The sequence below is a fragment of the Nannospalax galili genome, unplaced genomic scaffold (genome assembly GCF_000622305.1).
Source record: "Nannospalax galili isolate Female #2095 unplaced genomic scaffold, S.galili_v1.0 scaffold381, whole genome shotgun sequence".
NCBI lineage: Eukaryota > Metazoa > Chordata > Mammalia > Rodentia > Spalacidae > Nannospalax > Nannospalax galili.
In genome coordinates, this window is record NW_008347312.1 from 2,352,388 (window position 1) to 2,371,967 (window position 19,580).

General features: G+C 43.9%; 1 protein-coding gene across 1 annotated transcript in view; it reads left to right on the top strand.

Annotated features, from left to right (window-relative positions):
• Dnah3 (dynein axonemal heavy chain 3) overlaps positions 1-19,580 on the top strand; it is a 232,141-nt gene that overhangs the window by 177,203 nt on the left and 35,358 nt on the right. The window contains exons 51-53 of the mRNA XM_029568678.1: positions 2,956-3,138; positions 11,287-11,485; positions 15,606-17,747. Of these exons, the coding sequence (XP_029424538.1) occupies positions 2,956-3,138; positions 11,287-11,485; positions 15,606-17,747 (2,524 nt within the window). The remainder of the gene's footprint in view (positions 1-2,955; positions 3,139-11,286; positions 11,486-15,605; positions 17,748-19,580) is intronic.

Here is a 19,580-nt window from a genome sequence, read left to right on the forward strand (position 1 = left end):
ATATAAAACTTTGCTATAATATATGTATTATTATATATTAAAGTAGCGTTTATCCTGACTACTGCATATGGTGCTCCCTTTCATTTTGGACCTCACTTGTAGCATTCTTGTGGGGAATTGGGCAGGAAAAGGCAGGGCTTTATAAAGTCAGGCCTGGACTCAAATTCTAGTTTATCAGCTGTAGAACTTTGAATATGTTATTTTACCTCTTTGGGCCTTAGTTTCCTCTTCTATAAAAAAAACTAATAATAACAGTTTATCAGGCTTAAGAGTTGACACAAGTATAGTTCTTCAAAAAGTGCCTGGTGTCTGAATTACTCATTGATTTGTGCTTGGAGCCTCTTGACCAGTCATCTAAGATTAGAACCATATTAACAGATGGATTTTAGATAGATAACTGAGGCATGGATTGACTTACAATGGCCTGACCTGTCACTGTGACACTATGACAGGGGACAGAGAGAACCTCAGAGTTAGACTTCTCTCCTCTAGTCCTGGGGGTGCTCAGTCCAATTCAGAATCCTTGGCTATTAGAGAGATGTTGAAAGCTAGAGTGTCTCTAGACAGGAATGAGAAAAGCACGTTGTTGGAGGAGCAGGAAAGAGACCTAAAACAGTCTGGATCAGAAAAGGGAATGACATCACCGGTTAGCATGCTCTCAGCACGATAGGTCACATGCCTGGTGCTGTGTGGGAGGACAGCAGCCGTCATACCCTGTTAGAAAGAAACCACAGTACAGAGAGGCCAGATGATATCCTACGGTCACACAGCTTGGTGAACCGTCACACCAAAACTGAAGCTCAGACTGGTTTGACTCCAGGGCCTGTGTTTGTGACCAGACCAGCTTGCCATGCTCTGGCTCCCAGAGAGGTTCAAGGGGGTAAAAACTGTACGGGCATAAATTTTAGCTCTTCATCAAAAAAATCTAATGGATTTTTAATTCATTTAATGTTTTCTGAAAAATTACAGTGCCCTGGAAAGTGCTGAGTGCCCCCTCCCCCCATTCACTAAAGGTACTCGAACACAGACCAAAAATGACTCTTGGCAGAAATGTTTCAGAGGGCAACAGGCTGCTAGAAAAAAGATACCATGGGCTGGAGAGATGGCTCAGTGGTTCAGAATACTTGCTGTTCTTCCAGAGGACCCAGATTCAGTTCCCAGCACCCACCTGACAGCTAACAACCATCTGTAACTCCAGTTCCAGAGTATCTGAGGCCCTCTTCTGACCTCTGCGGTCATTGCACAACACGGGTGCACTTACACACGCAGGCAAAACACTCATACACATAAAATAAAAATAATAAATAAGGGTGGGTGCTGGGAATCAAACCTGAGCCCTCTGCAAGAGCAGTCAGTGCTCTTAACTGCTGAGCCATCTCTCCAGCCCCATAAATAAACTATTTAAAAAGTAAAAAACAGATGCCATACTCCAGGTGGCTTGGAAACAGCAAACCTTTGAGCAAGTCAAGCTCGTGGCAATGTCAGAGCCACGGCCTGGTGTGGACTTTCCTCCTGGTTTGCAGATCTTTATTTTATTTTTAGTTTATTATTACTTTGTATATGTGTGTTGGCATGTGCATGCCATGGTGTATATTTGGAGGGAGTGTGTGTGTGGAGGGCAGAGGACAACTTGTGGGCGTCACTTCTTTCCTTGTACCATGTGGGTTCCAGGGGTTGAACTCAGATTGTCAGGCTTGGTGGCAAGTGCTTTTACCCACTGAGTCATCTTACCAGCCCTCTCCTTCTACCTTTACATGGGTTCCAGGAATCAAGCTCAGCTTTCAGGCTTGTGTAGTATGTGTTTTTACATGCCGAGCCATCTCACTGGCCCAGACAGTAACCTTCTTGGTGTGTCTTCACAAGAAAGAAAGGACAGATCTGCATCTTCCTCTTCATAAGGACATTTATCCCAGCGTGAGGGGCCCACCTTCATGACCTCACCTGAGCCTAATGACCTCAAAAAGCCCTATTGACAAATACTGTGATTTCTGAATTAAGCCTAAACACATGAATTTGAGGGAGACAAACATTCAGTCCACGACAGTAGAAAAAGTAGCTGTCAGTGTTCCTTCTAGCTGAGTGTGTGGCACATACCTGTGATCTCAGCACTCTTGGAGGCTAAGGCAGGAGAATTGAGAGTTCAAGAGCCTGGGCTACACTCTCTTCAACTGAGTTGAAGGCCAGCCTGGGATATATATCTAGACACTGTGTCAAATCAAAAGTAGCATTAGGGCCTGTGAGGTAGTTCATCAGGAAAAGGTGCTTGCCTTGGAGGCCTGGAGACCTGAGTGATCCCCAGAACACACAAGGAAAGGTGAAAAGTGAGAAGTGATCACACACACACACACACACACACACACACACCAATAACTAATAAACAAAAAAGTAGCTTTAGGGGCTAGGGAAATGACTCATGGGTAAAACAATTGCCATGCAAGTGTGAGAACCAGAGTTTGGATCCCAGAATCCATGTAATATGATATATGATGAAGGAAGACACTGAACATCAACCTCTGGCCTCCACGTGCACACAGGTATACACACACACAGAGAGAGAGAAAGAGAGAAAGAGAGAGAGAGAGAGAGAGAGAGAGAGAGAGAGAGAGAGAGAGATACCAAAAAAATGTAGCTTTAATTTTTTTCTGACTTGGTTTTCATTTCCTGTCCCTAGCACTAGAACAGAAGCTCAGCAAGGGAAGAACTTAGACCTTTACATTTTTCAGCTTACCATTGTGTTCTGTGCTTAGCACAGTTCTTAGAAACTGCAACACATAGTACAAACTCCATAACTAAATGTTGAAAGATTAAAAACATAAACACGCATCAACAAATATATACCCAGTCCCAGGTCAAAAGCAGTAGGCCTTACTGCTCGCGTTTAGTTGTTGTCAACTTTGCTTTTTCAGCATTTCCACAACTGACCCTGGGTCTCTCCCATCCTTTTTTCTTTGCTAGGTGTCCGTCATGCAGAAAGAACTGACTGCCCTTCAACCTCAACTCATCCTCACCTCCAAGGAGACAGCTAAGATGATGGTAAAAATTAAAGAGGAAACAATGGAAGCAGATGCCAAGAAACTGCTCGTCCAGGCAGATGAAAAGGAAGCCAACACTGCTGCCGCCATCTCCCAAGCAATCAAGGTATGACCAGTTGGGAGACAAAGAGGAAACCAGCTCTGCAGACTGTGTGGTCACACACATCTTGCAGACAAAACGAGCAAGGCTCAGAAAGGGTAGATGAGTTTCCCCACGTTGCTTAGGCAGGAGGTGATGATGCAAGTCTTTTGGGCACCAGTTCTCTCTAAGAAGCATTATTTATTTTCCAAATATTCTCCATCCCACTCAGAATCAAGGCCAAGACTCAAGATGATCTGATCTCATCTGTTAACTTTCCCCTTGTTCTCTCTGTTGTAGCCGCACTGGCCTCCTGGCTGTTCCTTCCCCAGGGTCTTTGCACTAGCTGTTCTCTTTGCTTGCAGTGTTCTTCCTTTAGATAGCCCCATGACTGTCTTCTTCACCGCTGTCACAGTCTCGTTTAGTTGTGCCTAACGTGTAGAACAAATATTTGCGGAATGATATCCAAGAGGACCCCATTTGAAGGTGATGTTTTGTTTTTGTTTTTGTTTGTCTTTTTGAGACAGGGTCTCCCTGTAGCCCCAGTTGGCCTGGAACTGAATATGTAGATCAGGCTGGCCTTGCTTTCAGAGATCCACCTGCCTCCCCGTCTTGAATACTGGTATTAAAGGCATGTACCACCATGTCCGGCTAAAGGTGATTACTATAAAAAAAAAACAAAAAAGTCCTGAGATGGGATTGACCTACATTCAGAGAGTAGATTACCTAATTAACACTGATGTGATGCTATATATTTTCCAGAGTGCTTTTAGTGAGGTCATCATTTGAGTACCTTGAGACTTAGGAACAATGAATATCAGTATCTGATTGCTGATGGCATTGGGTCAGTGGTGAAATGGCCTTTCAGAGTTGCACAGGTGAACAACAAGACTACATTGTAAGGTTCTGGACACTTACATTAAGACATTTGTCCCTGTGCCCTCACACAGCAGTTAGGTAATTCCTTCAGTCATTCTTCAAACATTTGCTTGAGTAAGAGGTGGCCTGTGTCTAGCTTCGATCCTAAATAGGTCATTGGACATTTTCTTGAAATGTACAGGCCTTCCAATGGGCATTTCTCCAGTAAGTCCTGAGACCTGACCTCTGGTATCTGTTTTTAGAGGTTCTATTCCCTACCTGGTTGCAGAGACCATAATGAACACAAAGTCCTGAATAATAAAAGCTTATTCACTCATGGTCCTCGTGTCTTGGGTAGAAGACAGAGTGGAAACTACAAAAAAAGTGACTCCCAGGTGCCAGGAACCAGATTCTAGGGAGTCATTTGCCATTCTGCAGCATAATGACAATACCAGCTACAACTCATATTTAAAATATTTGTTTAACATTTACTGTGTGCTTGCACATTTTCAGTCAATGGAAAAATAGGAATGAACAAAGTACACAGAATGCCTTCCCTCCTAGAGATCGTGTTCTCTCATATTCAGTTCACAATGCCTTGAGCCGTCCCAACAGCCTTCAGTGCACATAGCATCATTCTTAGGTGACACATGAAGAAATCGTTACACAAGATTTTCCTAGGTTGCATAGCTACCGAGTGGCATAATCAGCTTTCAAATCCATAGCTCTTTGGCCCCAAAGCCCTGGCGTTTGGCCATTATTATAGAAGTTGCAAACTGGCAGCTAGGAGCCACATGAATCCTGGGAAGACTCCTGGAACTGGAGTCAGGGACAGTTGTTAGCTGTTACATGGGGGTTGGGAACCAAACCCAGGTCCTCAGCAAGAGGAGCCAGTGCTCTTAACCACTGAGCCATCTCTGCAGCCCCATGAACATAATATTATATTGATTTATTTTGAGTGTCTTGATATATAACCTAGGCTGGCCTTGAAATCATGGCCCCCCTGCCTCAGCCTCAGGAGTGCTGGGATTATATGTGTTACTACCTTCAATAATATTTTAGGTTAAAAATAGTTATCATTTAAAATGCACATGATTTCAAGTAAAAATTCTGAAAGTTTGGCTTTTACCTTAAAAAAATGTGGACATTCTGGCAACATAGGCTCTGCCTCCCTGTGTTGTACCCATCAACAGAAGTAAGAAGATGCTATCCTTTGTGTTCTGGTTCCCCAAGTCCCAGCCAGTCCACTTCCAACTCTTACCAGTCTAGCCCCTTGGTACATTTGAATTTACAACTCTTTCATGGTTTTGTACTGGAACCAAGCAGTCAGGATTCAGTGGCAACCCTGCCTAGCTCTTCCTAACCTCAGTTTCTGCATGAGTATCATGTAAAGTGTGTAGCCCATGAGGGAGCTTACGGTCCATGTCAGCTGTTCTCCAAAACTGTTGTTCTTTGTCCTTTATCAGGTGTGATAAAGGTTAACTTCTCATCATGGGCAGGGACCTTTGGGAAGGAGAACATCTCAGCCAGGATTTTGTCTATAGTGTCAGGAAACAGAGAACCTGTGCAGTCAGGAGGGAGGCGAGCAATGACACAAAGTTTATGAAGTGACAGGGACTCCCTGCCACACCCTGAGCAGTAAACTGCCACCTCAAGTTTCAGTGGGAAGGGTGAGGTTTGGTGTTGTGCCATCTGAGCTCAGGTCTTGCAAGTGACATCCTGGAGGTGAGTCAGGTGGAAGAAACCACCCAGAGAGGAGGAGAAAGAAACCTGGGTTTATGCCACAGATTTCCTGAGGCTTTTGTGTGGACAGAGGTTGTGTTAAACTGTTAAGTTTCTCCACTCGTCTACAGCCTCTAAGAACACAGCATGGGTAGTACACAAGACCACGACAAATGCACATCAGGGGCTTCACAGTACAAGCAGAACTTATACTGGGAAGGTTTGGAGACTAGAAGAGACAGAGATGGGTTCCTAATACTTGATTCACAAGGGCAGCAGTGTGTTAAACTGGTTGGTTCTTGTCAATGTGGTGGCTCATGCCTGTAGTGCCAGAATTGGGGAAGCAAAGGCAGGAAGATCATGGATTCAAAGCAAGCCCGGGCTGCGTAGACCTGTCAAAAAAGAAAAACAAAAGCAAAGCAGGCAATTCTTCGTAGACTAATAAATTGTTTATTCCCATTACTGAGGATAGTCTTCCAAAATTTCTACAACTCTGATTGTGTTTCATAAAAATACACTGGACTCCATATCTGACAGCCCTCATGTTCCCTGTGTTGCTAAGACTTAGAAGCCATTATTAATTATAAGGTTTTTAATCATACAAACATGTATCATAACAACATACGTGAAATAAGTTTAAAGAATTCAATTTTAACACCTTCTCAAGTCTCAATTCTAATTAAAAATCCTCCCCATCCCTGTCCACATGGCAGGATAGTTTATACTACTGCAACTATAGCATACTTGTGATTTTCCACTACTTTGTTTTCTCTTAACATCTTATGAATGTTTTTCAAAGAGGTCATGTATTCATATTTTGTGCGTGTGTGGTATGTGTACTTATTAGTGTGGATGTATGCACGTGTGTAAGGATATGTGTGGTCAAAAGTCGCCTTTCCTCAGTCCATCTCTACCTTTTTTTTTTTTTTTCACGACAGGGTCTCTCACTGACCTGAAGCTCCCTGATTTGACTAGGTTGGCTGCTCAACGAGTCTTAAGGATTCACCTGTCTTTGTCTTCTTCCCCCACAAAGGTTGGAGTCATAGACATGCACCACCATGCCCATGTGTGTTCTGGGGTGCAAACTCGGTTCCTATGCTTGTGCTGCAGGCACTCTACCAAATACACCATTACCCAGCCCCTCATACGGACATCTCAATGACCATTTGGAGGAAGTACATCGCACATCAAGTGACCACTCCTCTGTTGGGCATTGAAATCCATCCCTTCCTGCTCCTTGACTTCTGTGTCTCGGTAGTGTAAAGTGGAGTTTCTCAATACAGCCAGTTCCAGGAGGACTTTTGGAGTTTTGATAATGCAGATGGCCAGCCCCCATCCAGACTGAGTGAATCAGAATCTCTGGGTGTGGGGATGTTCACAGTGCTGCTTCGTGGGTGATGTGCAACCAGTGTTAAAAACTACCATTACCGATATGTCACAGTGAGAGGTCCTTTAGAGTCACTTGACAAACCAGCTTATAGCAAAACTGATCTGGGAGCCAGACTTTGTCCCTTAGGAAAAAGAATAGAAGTGCCAGGCTCTATGGAGGTGTGACGTGTATGAGGCCCACTACCTGCTTGATGTATTAAAAAACCGATGTGAGTGCCAGACATGGTGGCACACGCCTTTAATCCCAGCACTTGGGAGGCAGAGGCAGGCGGATCTCAGTGAGTTCAAGGCCAGCCTGGTCTAAAAAAAACTGATGTGAAACTATTTATAATGTGAAATTTTGGACACCTTGGGATCATTGTAATATACCCAGTGTCCAGAGCTATGACCTGAGCCCACATCTTTGACCACCCGTGCCCCAAACCCCCTATAGAGCTAACATGAGAGACAGCAAAGAAAAGTAGGAGTTATTTCTATTGCGTTGCACTCTGCAACATGTATTAGGGACCAAGTATGAACATGTTGACTGAGCCATTATTGCTATCTGAGGTAGGGCATTCCATTCTTTAAAAATTATTATTATTTCTATTATTATTATTATTGTTATTAATTATTTGGGTTTTTGAGACAGAGTCTCCCTGTAGCCCCAGCTGGCCTGGAACTCACTTTGTAGACCAGGCTGGCCTTGATGACACAAAGATCCACCTACCTGTTCCTCCTAAGTGCTGGGATTAAAAGTGTGCACCACCACACCTGGCTGTGCATTCCATTTTAATAGGGTTATCTGTTGTAGCTTATGAGGTGGTAATTAATATGATGAAACTAAATAAAACATTGCCATGTTTCTAAGAAAAACATAAAACCTAAAATAATCCATAATATATACATACTTGTATGTGAATATAATATTGTTGTTATAAAAACACAATTCTCATTTCAAAGGGGATAAGAGATAGTTTATTCTGAAGCCAAATATAAGTGACCATGGCCCAGAAACATGGATTCAGGTTACCCCTAATTACTGTTCCAGTGTCGTAACAGTTTGATGAAGTTTGTGTAATAACAGAACAAAGAAAGTCATAGATCATGATACTTTTTAAATATATTAGTGGAGATGTCAGGTAGGTGAGTTCCAGCAATGCAGGGGAATCTCAGCTGTAGACCTCAGATGCTATTTGATGACATTCTTAGCCTTTTGGTTGATAGAAACTTGAGTTTTGCTAAGTTGATAAATTCCAAAGGTTTTACCTATTAGTCACAAGAGTGTTAGGTCAGACACAGTGGTGGACATGGAATGGCTACCAAGGGAACTAAATATAGCCCAAGATAGATTGTAATTAGGCTCAGACCTGCAATATTTTAACCTCTCCACAATCACTGAAGTTGTTCGTTTAAGTTAATCAGCCTTGCAGAAGATTCAGTGTTCACGAACATTCATACTATCCATGCATGTCAGGAGGTGAAACAATCTTCATTTTGTTTGCCTGTCACATTAAACTTATGACATTTCAACACATCCTGCTTGAAGTTGTTTTAGAAGCGATGTTCTCTACAAGATCTGGCACAGCCTATAATCCAAACGCTCAGGAGGCAGAGAGGATGTTCATGTGTTCAAGGCCAATCTGGGCTACACAGCAAGTTTAAGGGCAGTTTGGGATATATAACAAGACCATGCCACAAAGAACTCAGTCATGTTGGACTTAGTGAACTAACAGAGAATTCAGTAAATGAACCAGGAGCCCAGCTCTGTGACTCCCCAGCTGTGTGGCCTTGATAATTCACTTTATTTTAGGATACATTTTTTCTTAATGAAATTTGAGTTACTAATTCAAAAGAGTCCTTCCAGTTCTAAAATCCTACCCTAGTAAGCTCTTTTCTTTTTCGAGTGACATATAAACTACGTATCTTACAATATTCGCCTTTTAAATTCAGTGCTTTTAGTGTATTCACAGAGCTGTGTGTGTAACCATCACAATCCTAATTCTAGAGCATTTTCACCAATCCCACTGAAAAGAAATCAATTCCGTCTAGCAGTCACTCCCCACTCCTCCTCCACCCAACTCCAGGCAACTTGCCTACTGCCTCTGTGGATTTTCCCAGTATGCACATTTCATAGGAATGGAGCTGTGTGACAGATGGCCTTTGTATCTGGCTTCTTTTACTCAGCATGAAGTTTATAAGGCCAGCCTCTGTTGTGCTTCATTTTATTTAATAGGTGTGGGTGGGGGGGGCGATGTTCCATTATGTTGGTTTTGTGTTTTAGTTAACAAATAGGGGGCTGGTAAGATGGCTCAGCAGGTAAAGGTGCTTGCTGCCAAGCCTGACTACCTGAATTCAGTCCCTGGGACCCATATGGTGAAAGGAGAGAACTGAATCCTGCAAGATATCCTCTTTCACAGCACATGCAAACACACACACACACACACACACACACACACACACACACACACACACAATTGTAGGAGATAAAGGAATGCCAGATTAGCTATACTAATAAAACAGTGATCATCAACAAAGTAACAAAATGGCTGAGGATGTAGCTCAGTGGTAACATGCTTGTTTAAATTCCATCCACCACAACACTTCAAAAAACTTTAAATAACAAGATCAACAAACATTCTGGATATGTTTAATTTGAATACTCAGGAAGGAGTCTTTTTTTCTTTAAGAAAAAAAAATTAGGGGCAAGAAATGGCAAAATGGGTAAAGTGCTTGCCCTGCAAGCTTGAGAACCTGAGTTTGAATCCCCAGAATGTGTAAAAGCCAGAGAAGTAGCACATGCACGGCCATAATCCCAGCATCCCCGTGATGGGATCGGATGGGAAGTGGAGTCAGGAGAATCCCTTGAGGGTCACAGACCAGCAAACTACAGGAGACCTTATCTCAAACAAGGTGGATGGCAAGAACCAAAGACCAACACCAGACATTGTCCTTTGGCTTCCACATGCAAGCCATAGCAAGAGAACACACACACACACAGAGCACATACACACACAGCACATACACATAGCACACACACACAGGGGATGCATGCACAAAACAAAACCTTGTTTTTATAAGAATTAAGTAATAGGTACTAAAATAAAGTCTGATCAGAAGAGTTAATCTTTGTGCTACATAACACAGATAGATAATTGTGGTCTGCAATTTATTTATGTTTATGAATGTTTTGCCTGCATTTACGCAAGTGCACCCATGTTGTACAGTCCCCACAGAGACCAGAAGAGGGCACTAGATTCCCTGGAATTGGAGCTAGGGATGGTTGTTAGCTGCTATATGAGTGCTGGGAACTAAACCTGGGTTCTCCGCAAGAGCAGCCAGTGCTTTTAACTGCTGGGCCATCTCTCCAGATGCTGAAAATTTTTTTTATGTATTTCAAAATAACTAGAAGAATTAAAAGTTTCACATCACATAGAAACACACTTTTGGGGGCTGAAGAGATGGCTCAGTGGTTAAGAGCACTGGTGGTTCTTGCAGAAGACCAGGGTTCAAATCCCAGCACCCACATGGCAACTGACAACTGTCTAGGACTCCAGTTCCAGGGGATCTGATGCCCTGTTCTATCTCTCGAGGGCACTGCATGGCACAGGTGCACTTACACACATGTAGGCATAATACTCATGTACATAAGATAGGAAGAGAAAGAAAGAAATGAAAGAAAGAAAGAAAGAGAGAGAGAGAGAAAGAAAGAGAGAGAGAGAGAGAGAAAGAAAGAAAGAAAGAAAGAAAGAAAGAAAGAAAGAAAGAAAGAGAGGGGGAGGGAGGGAGAGATAGAAAGAGAAAGAAAAGAAAGAAAGAAGAGAAAGAAAGGTGCTTTTAATCCTAGCACTCAGGAGGGAGAGGCAGGTGAATCTCTGTGAGATGGGGCCAGCATCGTCTACATAGCAAGTTCTAGGCCAGTTGGGGCTACAAGGAGACCCTGTCTCAAAAGAAAAATTTTTTTTAAGCCAAAGAGATGGAAATGCTTATTGCTCTGATTTGAGCTTAATATTTTTGGGTCTCAAACAAGGTGAGTGCCCAAATGTCTCAGACATCCAAATTGCAGCTGCAATTCCCGTTGCCAGCAGTGGTCAGAGCCTCTTTCAAGTACAGAGCTCCCAGGGAGAGGATCTGACCTTGAAGGACATCTGGACATGGAGCGCCTCTCTGCCTTGGCCTGTGAATCAGGCTCTGACAACTCATCCCTTTTGTCTCTGTGCTTCACAGAATGAATGTGAGGGGGACCTGGCTGAGGCCATGCCAGCACTTGAGGCTGCGCTTGCCGCTCTGGACACCCTGAACCCAACCGACATCACCCTTGTGAAGTCCATGCAGAACCCACCAGGCCCCGTCAAGCTGGTGATGGAGAGCATTTGTGTCATGAAGGGGCTGAAGCCAGAGAGGAAGCCAGACCCCAGTGGCTCTGGTAATCACACCTACCCTGAGTCATCCTGGTCCAGGCCCCCAGGCAGGATCCTTGGGTTTTGGAGGAATTTAGAAAAATCTGTGTACCCAAATATTTTGCTGATACTTCGTGTGTGTGTGTGTGTGTGTGTGTGTGTGTGTGTGTGTGTGTGTGCCAGAAACTGACAGTGGGTATCTCCCTCACTTTTCTACCTTATTTTTTAAATATAGTTTTTTATTGAGTTTTTGTAATTTGCACAAATATAGCTAGATGTTTCCACCTTATTTTTTGAGACAGGACCTCATCAAACCTGGAGCTCATCAGTTCAGCTAGCTTGGCAAGCCAGCAAGCTCTGGGAATCCTGTCTGTACTTGCCTAGCTCTGGGACCATGGGTGTATACTGCCATACTTGGCTTTTTACATGGGTGCTGGGGTTCAGGCTCAGGTCCTCATGCTTGTGCAGGAAGCATTTACCTAATGCGCCATATCCTTGCCCCCCTTGCTGATGCTTCTTGAACAGTCTCTAGCTACTCAATCACATGGAGACATGTAGGTATCTGTGTGTGGAGCTGAGCTTCATCAAGGCCTCAGATTGCAAATCACTATAAAGATGGAGGTCATGAGGACCAAAGGCCAGGTGGTACAAACATGTCTGTGAGTATGCACAAGAGAAAGTCAGAAACTGAGAGAATAACACATGCAATCACATATGCACAAAAAAGGATAATGAATAGAGAAACAAGTAATTCATGAGGGCAAGGAATTAGAAGGGATAAGGACAGAGAGAGAAAAGTGGGGAGGGAGAAACGTACATGTGAGATGCAGAAAGACAGGAGATGATTGAGGAAGAAAGAAACGGATGGAAACAGAAAGACTAAGAAAAAAAGTTGAGGGTGAGAGAGAAATGGAGACAGAAACAGACATGCGTATGATCACAGCGATACAGAGAGCGGCGGGAAAAAGAGAAACGAGCACACGTACATAGACGTGGCCTAGGGTGGGGAAGGAACAATTGTTGGAAATGTAAAGCTAGAGACAGGAGCAAAGGGAGGCGGAGGCAGAAACTAGGGGTGCAGAGATAGAGACAAAGAGAGGGCAGAGATAGAGAAATGGGGAGCAGGAAAAGCAAAAGGGATGGAAGACACTGAGGGCCAAGCCTAAGGGCCAGGCTCATGACTATAATCCCAGCACTGAGGAGGCTGAGGTGAGAGGCCTGGGAGTTTGAGGCCAGCATCAGCCACAAAGTAAGACTGTCTTGGGACTGGAGAGATGGCTCAGCAGTTAAGAGCTCTAGGTGCTCTTGCAGAGGCCCAAGGTGCGGTTCCCAGCACCCATATGGCAGCTAACAGCTATCCCTAGCTCCAGTTCCAGGGTCTCTGACACCCTCTTCTGACCTCTATGGGCATTTTACGTACTTGTAGGCAATACACTCATACACATAAAATAAAAATAATAAATAAAATAGTATGAAAACAAAATGAGGCAGTCTCAAAAATGAAGGTGGGGGTTGATACAGCACTTTATTTTACAGATAGTGCCTTAAAACTGAGCAGGAGCTTTCAAAACCACTGGCCTTTTGATCCCTTCTCTTCTGGAAAGACTCCTGCTAACCTTCATTCCTGCTGAAATGTTAGAAGTCCCTCATCTCTCCTTGACATCTCTGGGCCCTGCTTCCCTTTGTTTAGCATTCGCTCTTGTCTAGCTGGGTTCAGGCCAACAGTTACTTGAAGATGGAGATGTTCAGAAATGGTTAAGTAGGAGTGGACTCTGTGCGTGTATTGTATTCATGTGTGCATGTATGTGGAGGCCAGAAGTTCATGTCATGCATCTTTATCCATTGTTCTGCACCTTATTTTTTGAGACATCGTCCCTCACAGAATGTGGAGCTCACCAATTAGGCTAGGCTGATTGGGCGGAACTCGCTGTTTAGGCTATACTGGCTGGCCAGAGAGCCCCCAGGTTCTTCCCATCTCCAGATCCCCAGCATTGTAGTTACAGGCACATGCTGCAGTTCCTAGATTTTACATGGGTGCTAGGAATCCCAACTTGGGATGCTATGCAGCAAGTACTTTACTCACTGAGCCATGTTCCTAGCCCCAGAAGTAGACTTTTAAAGAGAATTCTTCAGAGGATCTGCTGGGGTTCAATAAGTTGGTCTGAACAAAGATTGCTTACTGACACTTCTACACCACAGAATTACATGGGGAGCTTAAAGAATGCTGAAGTCCGTGTTCTACTTCTAACGATGTTTATTTCATTGGTCTGAGGTGCAGACAAATGCTCTTGGGTACTTCTAAGGTGTAGGTAGGTAGAAATCTGATGAGACAGACAGAACACGGCCAGGTTATGAATTCCCATTCCTACTATGGGTCCCTGGCCATGAGCTCAGAACCCACCATTAACTTGTATATATTATTAACCATGGAACTTAGTGAGTGTAAAAGGAAGAGCACTTGAGTTAGCTTTGGGTACCTTGAATTTAAATGAAGCAGATCATTTTCCAGAATACAGAGTCTTCCACAGGAAGTATCTAGCTGGTTGCTGCACTGTACTTAGGAGCAGGATATATTAAACTCCATCTAGTATCCTCAAAGTACGACTCTGTTCTTGAGGCTCAGCTTGGAAAGTATCACAGGCCAAAGAGGAGCTTGGTTTTTTTCACCATGTCAGCAAAATGAGCACCGTTTCTGGATGATATTGAAACTCACTTGATTAGCTGTTGGCAGGTATGGTGTTGAGGAGAAGAGAGCCTGACTTTGTTTCTGGGCAGGTCACAGGTGGCCTCCTAGCCATGTATAAGCCTGCACTTTCCTTCTCCAAGACTGCTGCCTCACTTATTATGACACTGCCCATCACAAGAGAACTAACTGGGTTTCATCCAACCTGGCTCTCAGACTTGAAAAAGAATATTCCAGGGGCTGGAGAGATGACTTAGCAGTTAAGGGCACTGGCTGCTTTTGCTTTTGTTCAATTCCCAACACCCACATGGCAGCTAACAACCATCTGTAACTCCAGTTCCAGCATATCCAGTGCCCTCTTCTGACCTCTGAGGGCATTGCATGACATACATGCAGGCAATGCATTCATATATATATATAAAAGAAAAATAATAAATTAAATTTTTTTTTATCTTTTTGAGACAGGGTCTCCCTGTAGCCCCAGCTGACCTGGAACTCACTATGTAGACCAGGCTGGCCTTGAACTCAACAGAGATCCACCTGCCTCTGCCTCCCAAGTGCTGAGATTAAAGGCATGAGCCACCACACCTGGCAAAATTAAATATTTTTAAAAAGAATATTCCAAATACATGTTCACAAGTATGGCTCCTATTGTCCTCTCTGTCTATGAGGGGATTGAAGGTAGCATTCATTCAGTTTGTATTTATCGATAACTGAGTACTAGGCACTGTACCAAATCTAGAAACACTGGAGATGTAGGTCAGTTAGAGCACTAGCATGCATAAGACATGTTCTAATTGAGAGAGAGAGAGAGAGAGAGAGAGAGAGAGAGAGAGAGAGCTAGAATAGAAAGTAAACAAAAAGTGGCATTGCAATAAATACAATCAAGAGAACAGAGGCTCTACCAGGACAGGGGAGGGAGGAGAAATGCTCCCTTCAATAAAAGTTGAAAGAAGCTGCTCCATAAAGGTTGTTTTTAAATTTACATCTAGTTAGGAGTGGTAAAGCTTGCCTGTAATCCCAGGACTTGGTAAGCTGAGGCAGGGGCATCACAAATCAAGGCCACCCTGGGGTACATACCAAGACTGTGTCTCAAAATAGATGATAGATGATGATGATGATGATGAAGATAGATAGATGATGATAGATAGATAGATAGATAGATAGATAGATAGATAGATAGATAGATAGGCAGAGGCCTGAAGAAAGTATGAAGAAGGTCTGGAGAAAACTAGATGCCATTTATGGCATAGGCAAAGGGCTCATGGTTAAGAACTTGGGATCATGGAAGAATTGAAAGTCTTTCAGGACCCAAGTCCAGAGATCAAAGCACAGAGGGAAAGTGCCTGGGCCTCACAGACCATAGGGAGGAGCTTGCATTTTCCCAAAAAATCTAAGTCCATTTGTAGAATTGTACATGTCAACGAAAATGTCTCAATACAGCTCTTTCTTATCCTGAACAGGGAAGATGATAGAAGATTACTGGGGATTGTCAAGAAAGATCCTTGGAGATCTGAAGTTCTTGGAGAGTCTTAAGACATATGACAAAGACAACATCCCCCCAGTGATCATGAAACAAATCCGGGAAAGGTTCATTGATCACCCCAATTTTCAGCCTGCTGTCATTAAAAACGTGTCATCTGCTTGTGAAGGCCTGTGCAAGTGGGTGAGGGCCGTGGAGGTGTATGATCGTGTGGCCAAGGTGGTGGCTCCCAAACGGGAGCGACTGAAGGAGGCTGAAGGGAAGCTGGAGATACAGATGCAGAAGCTGAACCAGAAACGGGCAGAGCTAAAACTGGTGGAAGACCGGCTCCGGGCTCTCAGTAATGACTTTGAAGAGATGAACATGAAGAAAAAGATGCTGGAGGAAAATATTGAGATCTGCTCACAGAAGCTAATCAGAGCAGAGAAGCTAATTAGTGGTCTTGGGGGAGAGAAGGACAGATGGACAGAAGCTGCCCGGCAGCTGGGGGTCCGCTATGTTAACCTGACAGGGGACGTGTTGGTGTCCTCGGGGACTGTGGCTTACCTGGGCGCCTTCACAGTAGATTATCGGGCCCAATGTCAAAATGAGTGGTTACAGTGCTGTAAGGACAAAGTCATTCCTGGCTCCACCGACTTCAGTCTCAGCCACACATTAGGGGATCCCATAAAAATCCGTGCCTGGCAGATAGCCGGGCTTCCTGTTGACTCTTTCTCTATTGACAATGGCATCATTGTGTCCAATTCCAGACGTTGGCCCTTGATGATTGACCCTCAAGGGCAGGCCAATAAGTGGGTGAAGAACATGGAAAAAACAAACAAACTGTCCATCATCAAGTTTTCTGATACCAACTATGTGAGGACACTGGAAAACGCCCTGCAGTTTGGCACCCCAGTCTTACTGGAAAACGTTGGAGAAGAGCTAGATGCCTTTATTGAACCCATCTTGCTCCAGGCAACATTCAAACAGCAAGGGATTGAATACATGAGGTTGGGTGAAAATATCATCGAATATTCAAGGGATTTTAAGTTCTATATCACCACGCGTCTGAGAAATCCACATTATCTCCCTGAAGTTGCTGTGAAAGTCTGTCTCCTCAACTTCATGATCACACCCTTGGGTCTCCAAGATCAACTCCTCGGTATTGTGGCTGCCAAGGAGAAGCCAGAACTGGAAGAGAAAAAGAACCAGTTGATTTTAGAAAGTGCCCAGAATAAGAAGCAGTTAAAGGAAATTGAAGATAAGATCCTAGAGGTCCTCTCCCTGTCTGAGGGCAACATCTTGGAGGATGAAACTGCCATCAAAGTTTTGTCCTCTTCCAAAATGCTATCTGAGGAAATCTCTGAGAAGCAGAAAATAGCTTCTGTGACAGAAACACAGATCGATGAGACCCGAATGGGCTACAGGCCAGTAGCAATCCACTCTGCCACCATCTTCTTCTGCATCTCCGACCTGGCCCACATTGAGCCCATGTACCAATATTCCCTGACATGGTTCATCAACCTCTACGTGCAGTCCCTGGCCAACAGCAGCAAGAGTGAAGAGCTAGATCTGCGCATTGAGTACATCATCGAACATTTCACCCTGAGCATCTACAACAACGTGTGCCGCTCTCTATTTGAGAAAGACAAGCTGCTCTTCTCCCTCCTCCTGACCATCAGCATCTTGAAAGAGAAAAAGAAAATCAATGAGGAAATTTGGTACTTTCTTCTAACGGGAGGTATGGCCCTGGAAAACCCCTTCCCCAATCCTGCTTCTGAATGGTTGTCTGAGAAGTCATGGGGTGAGGTTGTTCGAGCATCCTCCTTACCGAGAATGAAAGGTCTAATGGAACATGTGGAGCAAAACGTCAATGACTGGAAGAAAATCTATGACTCAGTCTGTCCCCATGAGGAGATATTCCCTTCACCTTGGAAGTTCCTTCAAGGACTGGAGAAGATGGTAATCCTACGATGCTTGAGGCCTGACAAGATGATCCCAGCCATTCGAGAGTTCATTTCTGAAAACATGGGAAAGACATTCATCGAAGCCCCCACCTTTGATCTCCAGGGATCCTACAATGATTCCAGTTGTTGCACACCACTGATTTTTGTACTGTCTCCAGGCGCGGACCCAATGGCAGGTAAGGGCAGAACATTATATGAGAAACACCGAAAGCCCACGATGTGGTGGTTGACTACAAGGATCTCAAACCCAGCTTGGCCTTGAGTTGAGAGACAACTAGCTGTGGTCTTCCTCACTACTCTCCTCTCCTTTCACCCATTCTTCCTCCCTCTTTCCCTTCCTTCTGTTCATTTTAATATTTAGGCCAGGCTGGCCTTGGACTCAAAAATCCTGCTGCCTCAGCTTCCTGAGTACTGGGATTACAGGCATGTGCCACCATGCCTGGCTCAAAAGCCAAGCAGTTGACTGCAATAAGGCAAGTAAAGACTTCATTTCCCCCTGAAGGGAGAAGCTGCTACTCAGCACCTAGAAATCAAGCTGTCTAAGAATATGAACCTAGAACGACAAGATCAGAAGAATCAAATGCAGAAATGATCCCCTTTTTTTGAGATAGGGTCTTACTATGTAGCCCTAGTTATTAAAGGGGTGTGCCACTATACCAGCCTCCATTTAAATATTGATAACTTATTCATTTTTTTTAACATGGTGAGGGCTGGCTGGGAAGATAGTTCCGTGGGTATAGCACTTGCCATCATGCAACATGACAGCCTGAACCGCATGTAGAGCTGGACACAGTTACAACCTGTCTGTAATCCTGACACACTCTTACAGTGAGATAGGAAGTGGAGACAGAAGTTCAAAGGCTGGCTAGCCTGGAGTACACAGTAGTGAACGAAAGACCCTTCCTTAAGGTGGAAGTCAAAAACTGACACCTGAGGTTGTCCTCTGACCTCATGCACACGCACACATGACACACAGACGACAGACAGAAACATATACACACACAGATTTTTTTAATGTGGTAAGGCTCCAAACCAGTATTACATTCCAACTGTTAGCTGCTAGTTTATCATCTTTGTCTTGAACTCTTTTCTCTATTGCTTCCTTGATTTAAAAAATGAATTATAAAGTGTACGTAGCTTTAAAAAATATCAAGCAAAGCAAAAAAGATGTAAGACTGTGGTTCAGGGGCTGGAGATATGGCTCAGCGGTTAAGAACACTGACTGCTCTTGCAGAGGACCTGGGTTCAATTCCCAGCACCCACATGTCAGCTACAAACCATCCTTAACTCCAGTTCCAGGGGAATCCAAAGCCCTCTTCTGACCTCCACGGCATTGCATGACATGGGTGCACTCACATACATGCAGGTGATACACTCATATACATAAAATAAAAATAATATTTTTTTAAAAAAGACTGTGGTACAACAAGGGGCAGGATTTGGCCTCATTCAGGCACATATGGCAAGCTGTAGAGACATGTTCTTGTTACAAGTAGCATCAGCAGGACAGAGACCAAGGATTCTGCTCAACATCCTGTAGTGCACTGGGCAGCTTCCCACAACTAGAGGTGTCCTAGAATGCCAATCAATTAGGCTGAGGAAGCCTGGTATAGAGTCTAAGGTACATCTTCCTGCGTAGGCTCCCCAGAGGGAACCGCTCTTGAAAAAAAAATTTATTGAGAATTTCATACATGCATAAGGTGTTTTGATCAAATCCATGCCCTCTCCCTCCCCTCCAACTCCTCCCATATCTCCCCATCACTTTTTTTCTGATAACTTCATGTACTCGTTCTTCTTCTTTGATTTATTTTTTATGGGGCTTGTGGCTACTCTAACATTTTCCCTTCTAAAGTGGTAACCCTAAAATCTTTTAAGGATTAGATAAAAGCTCCCAAATACTTTTGACATTTTTGGCCTTTGGAACAGAGAATGTTGCGAAGAAGCCCAAGGACATTTTGACTTTTTGCCAAGCTGGCTACTTTTCTGCGAGGGCTTTTTACCCTAGCTGA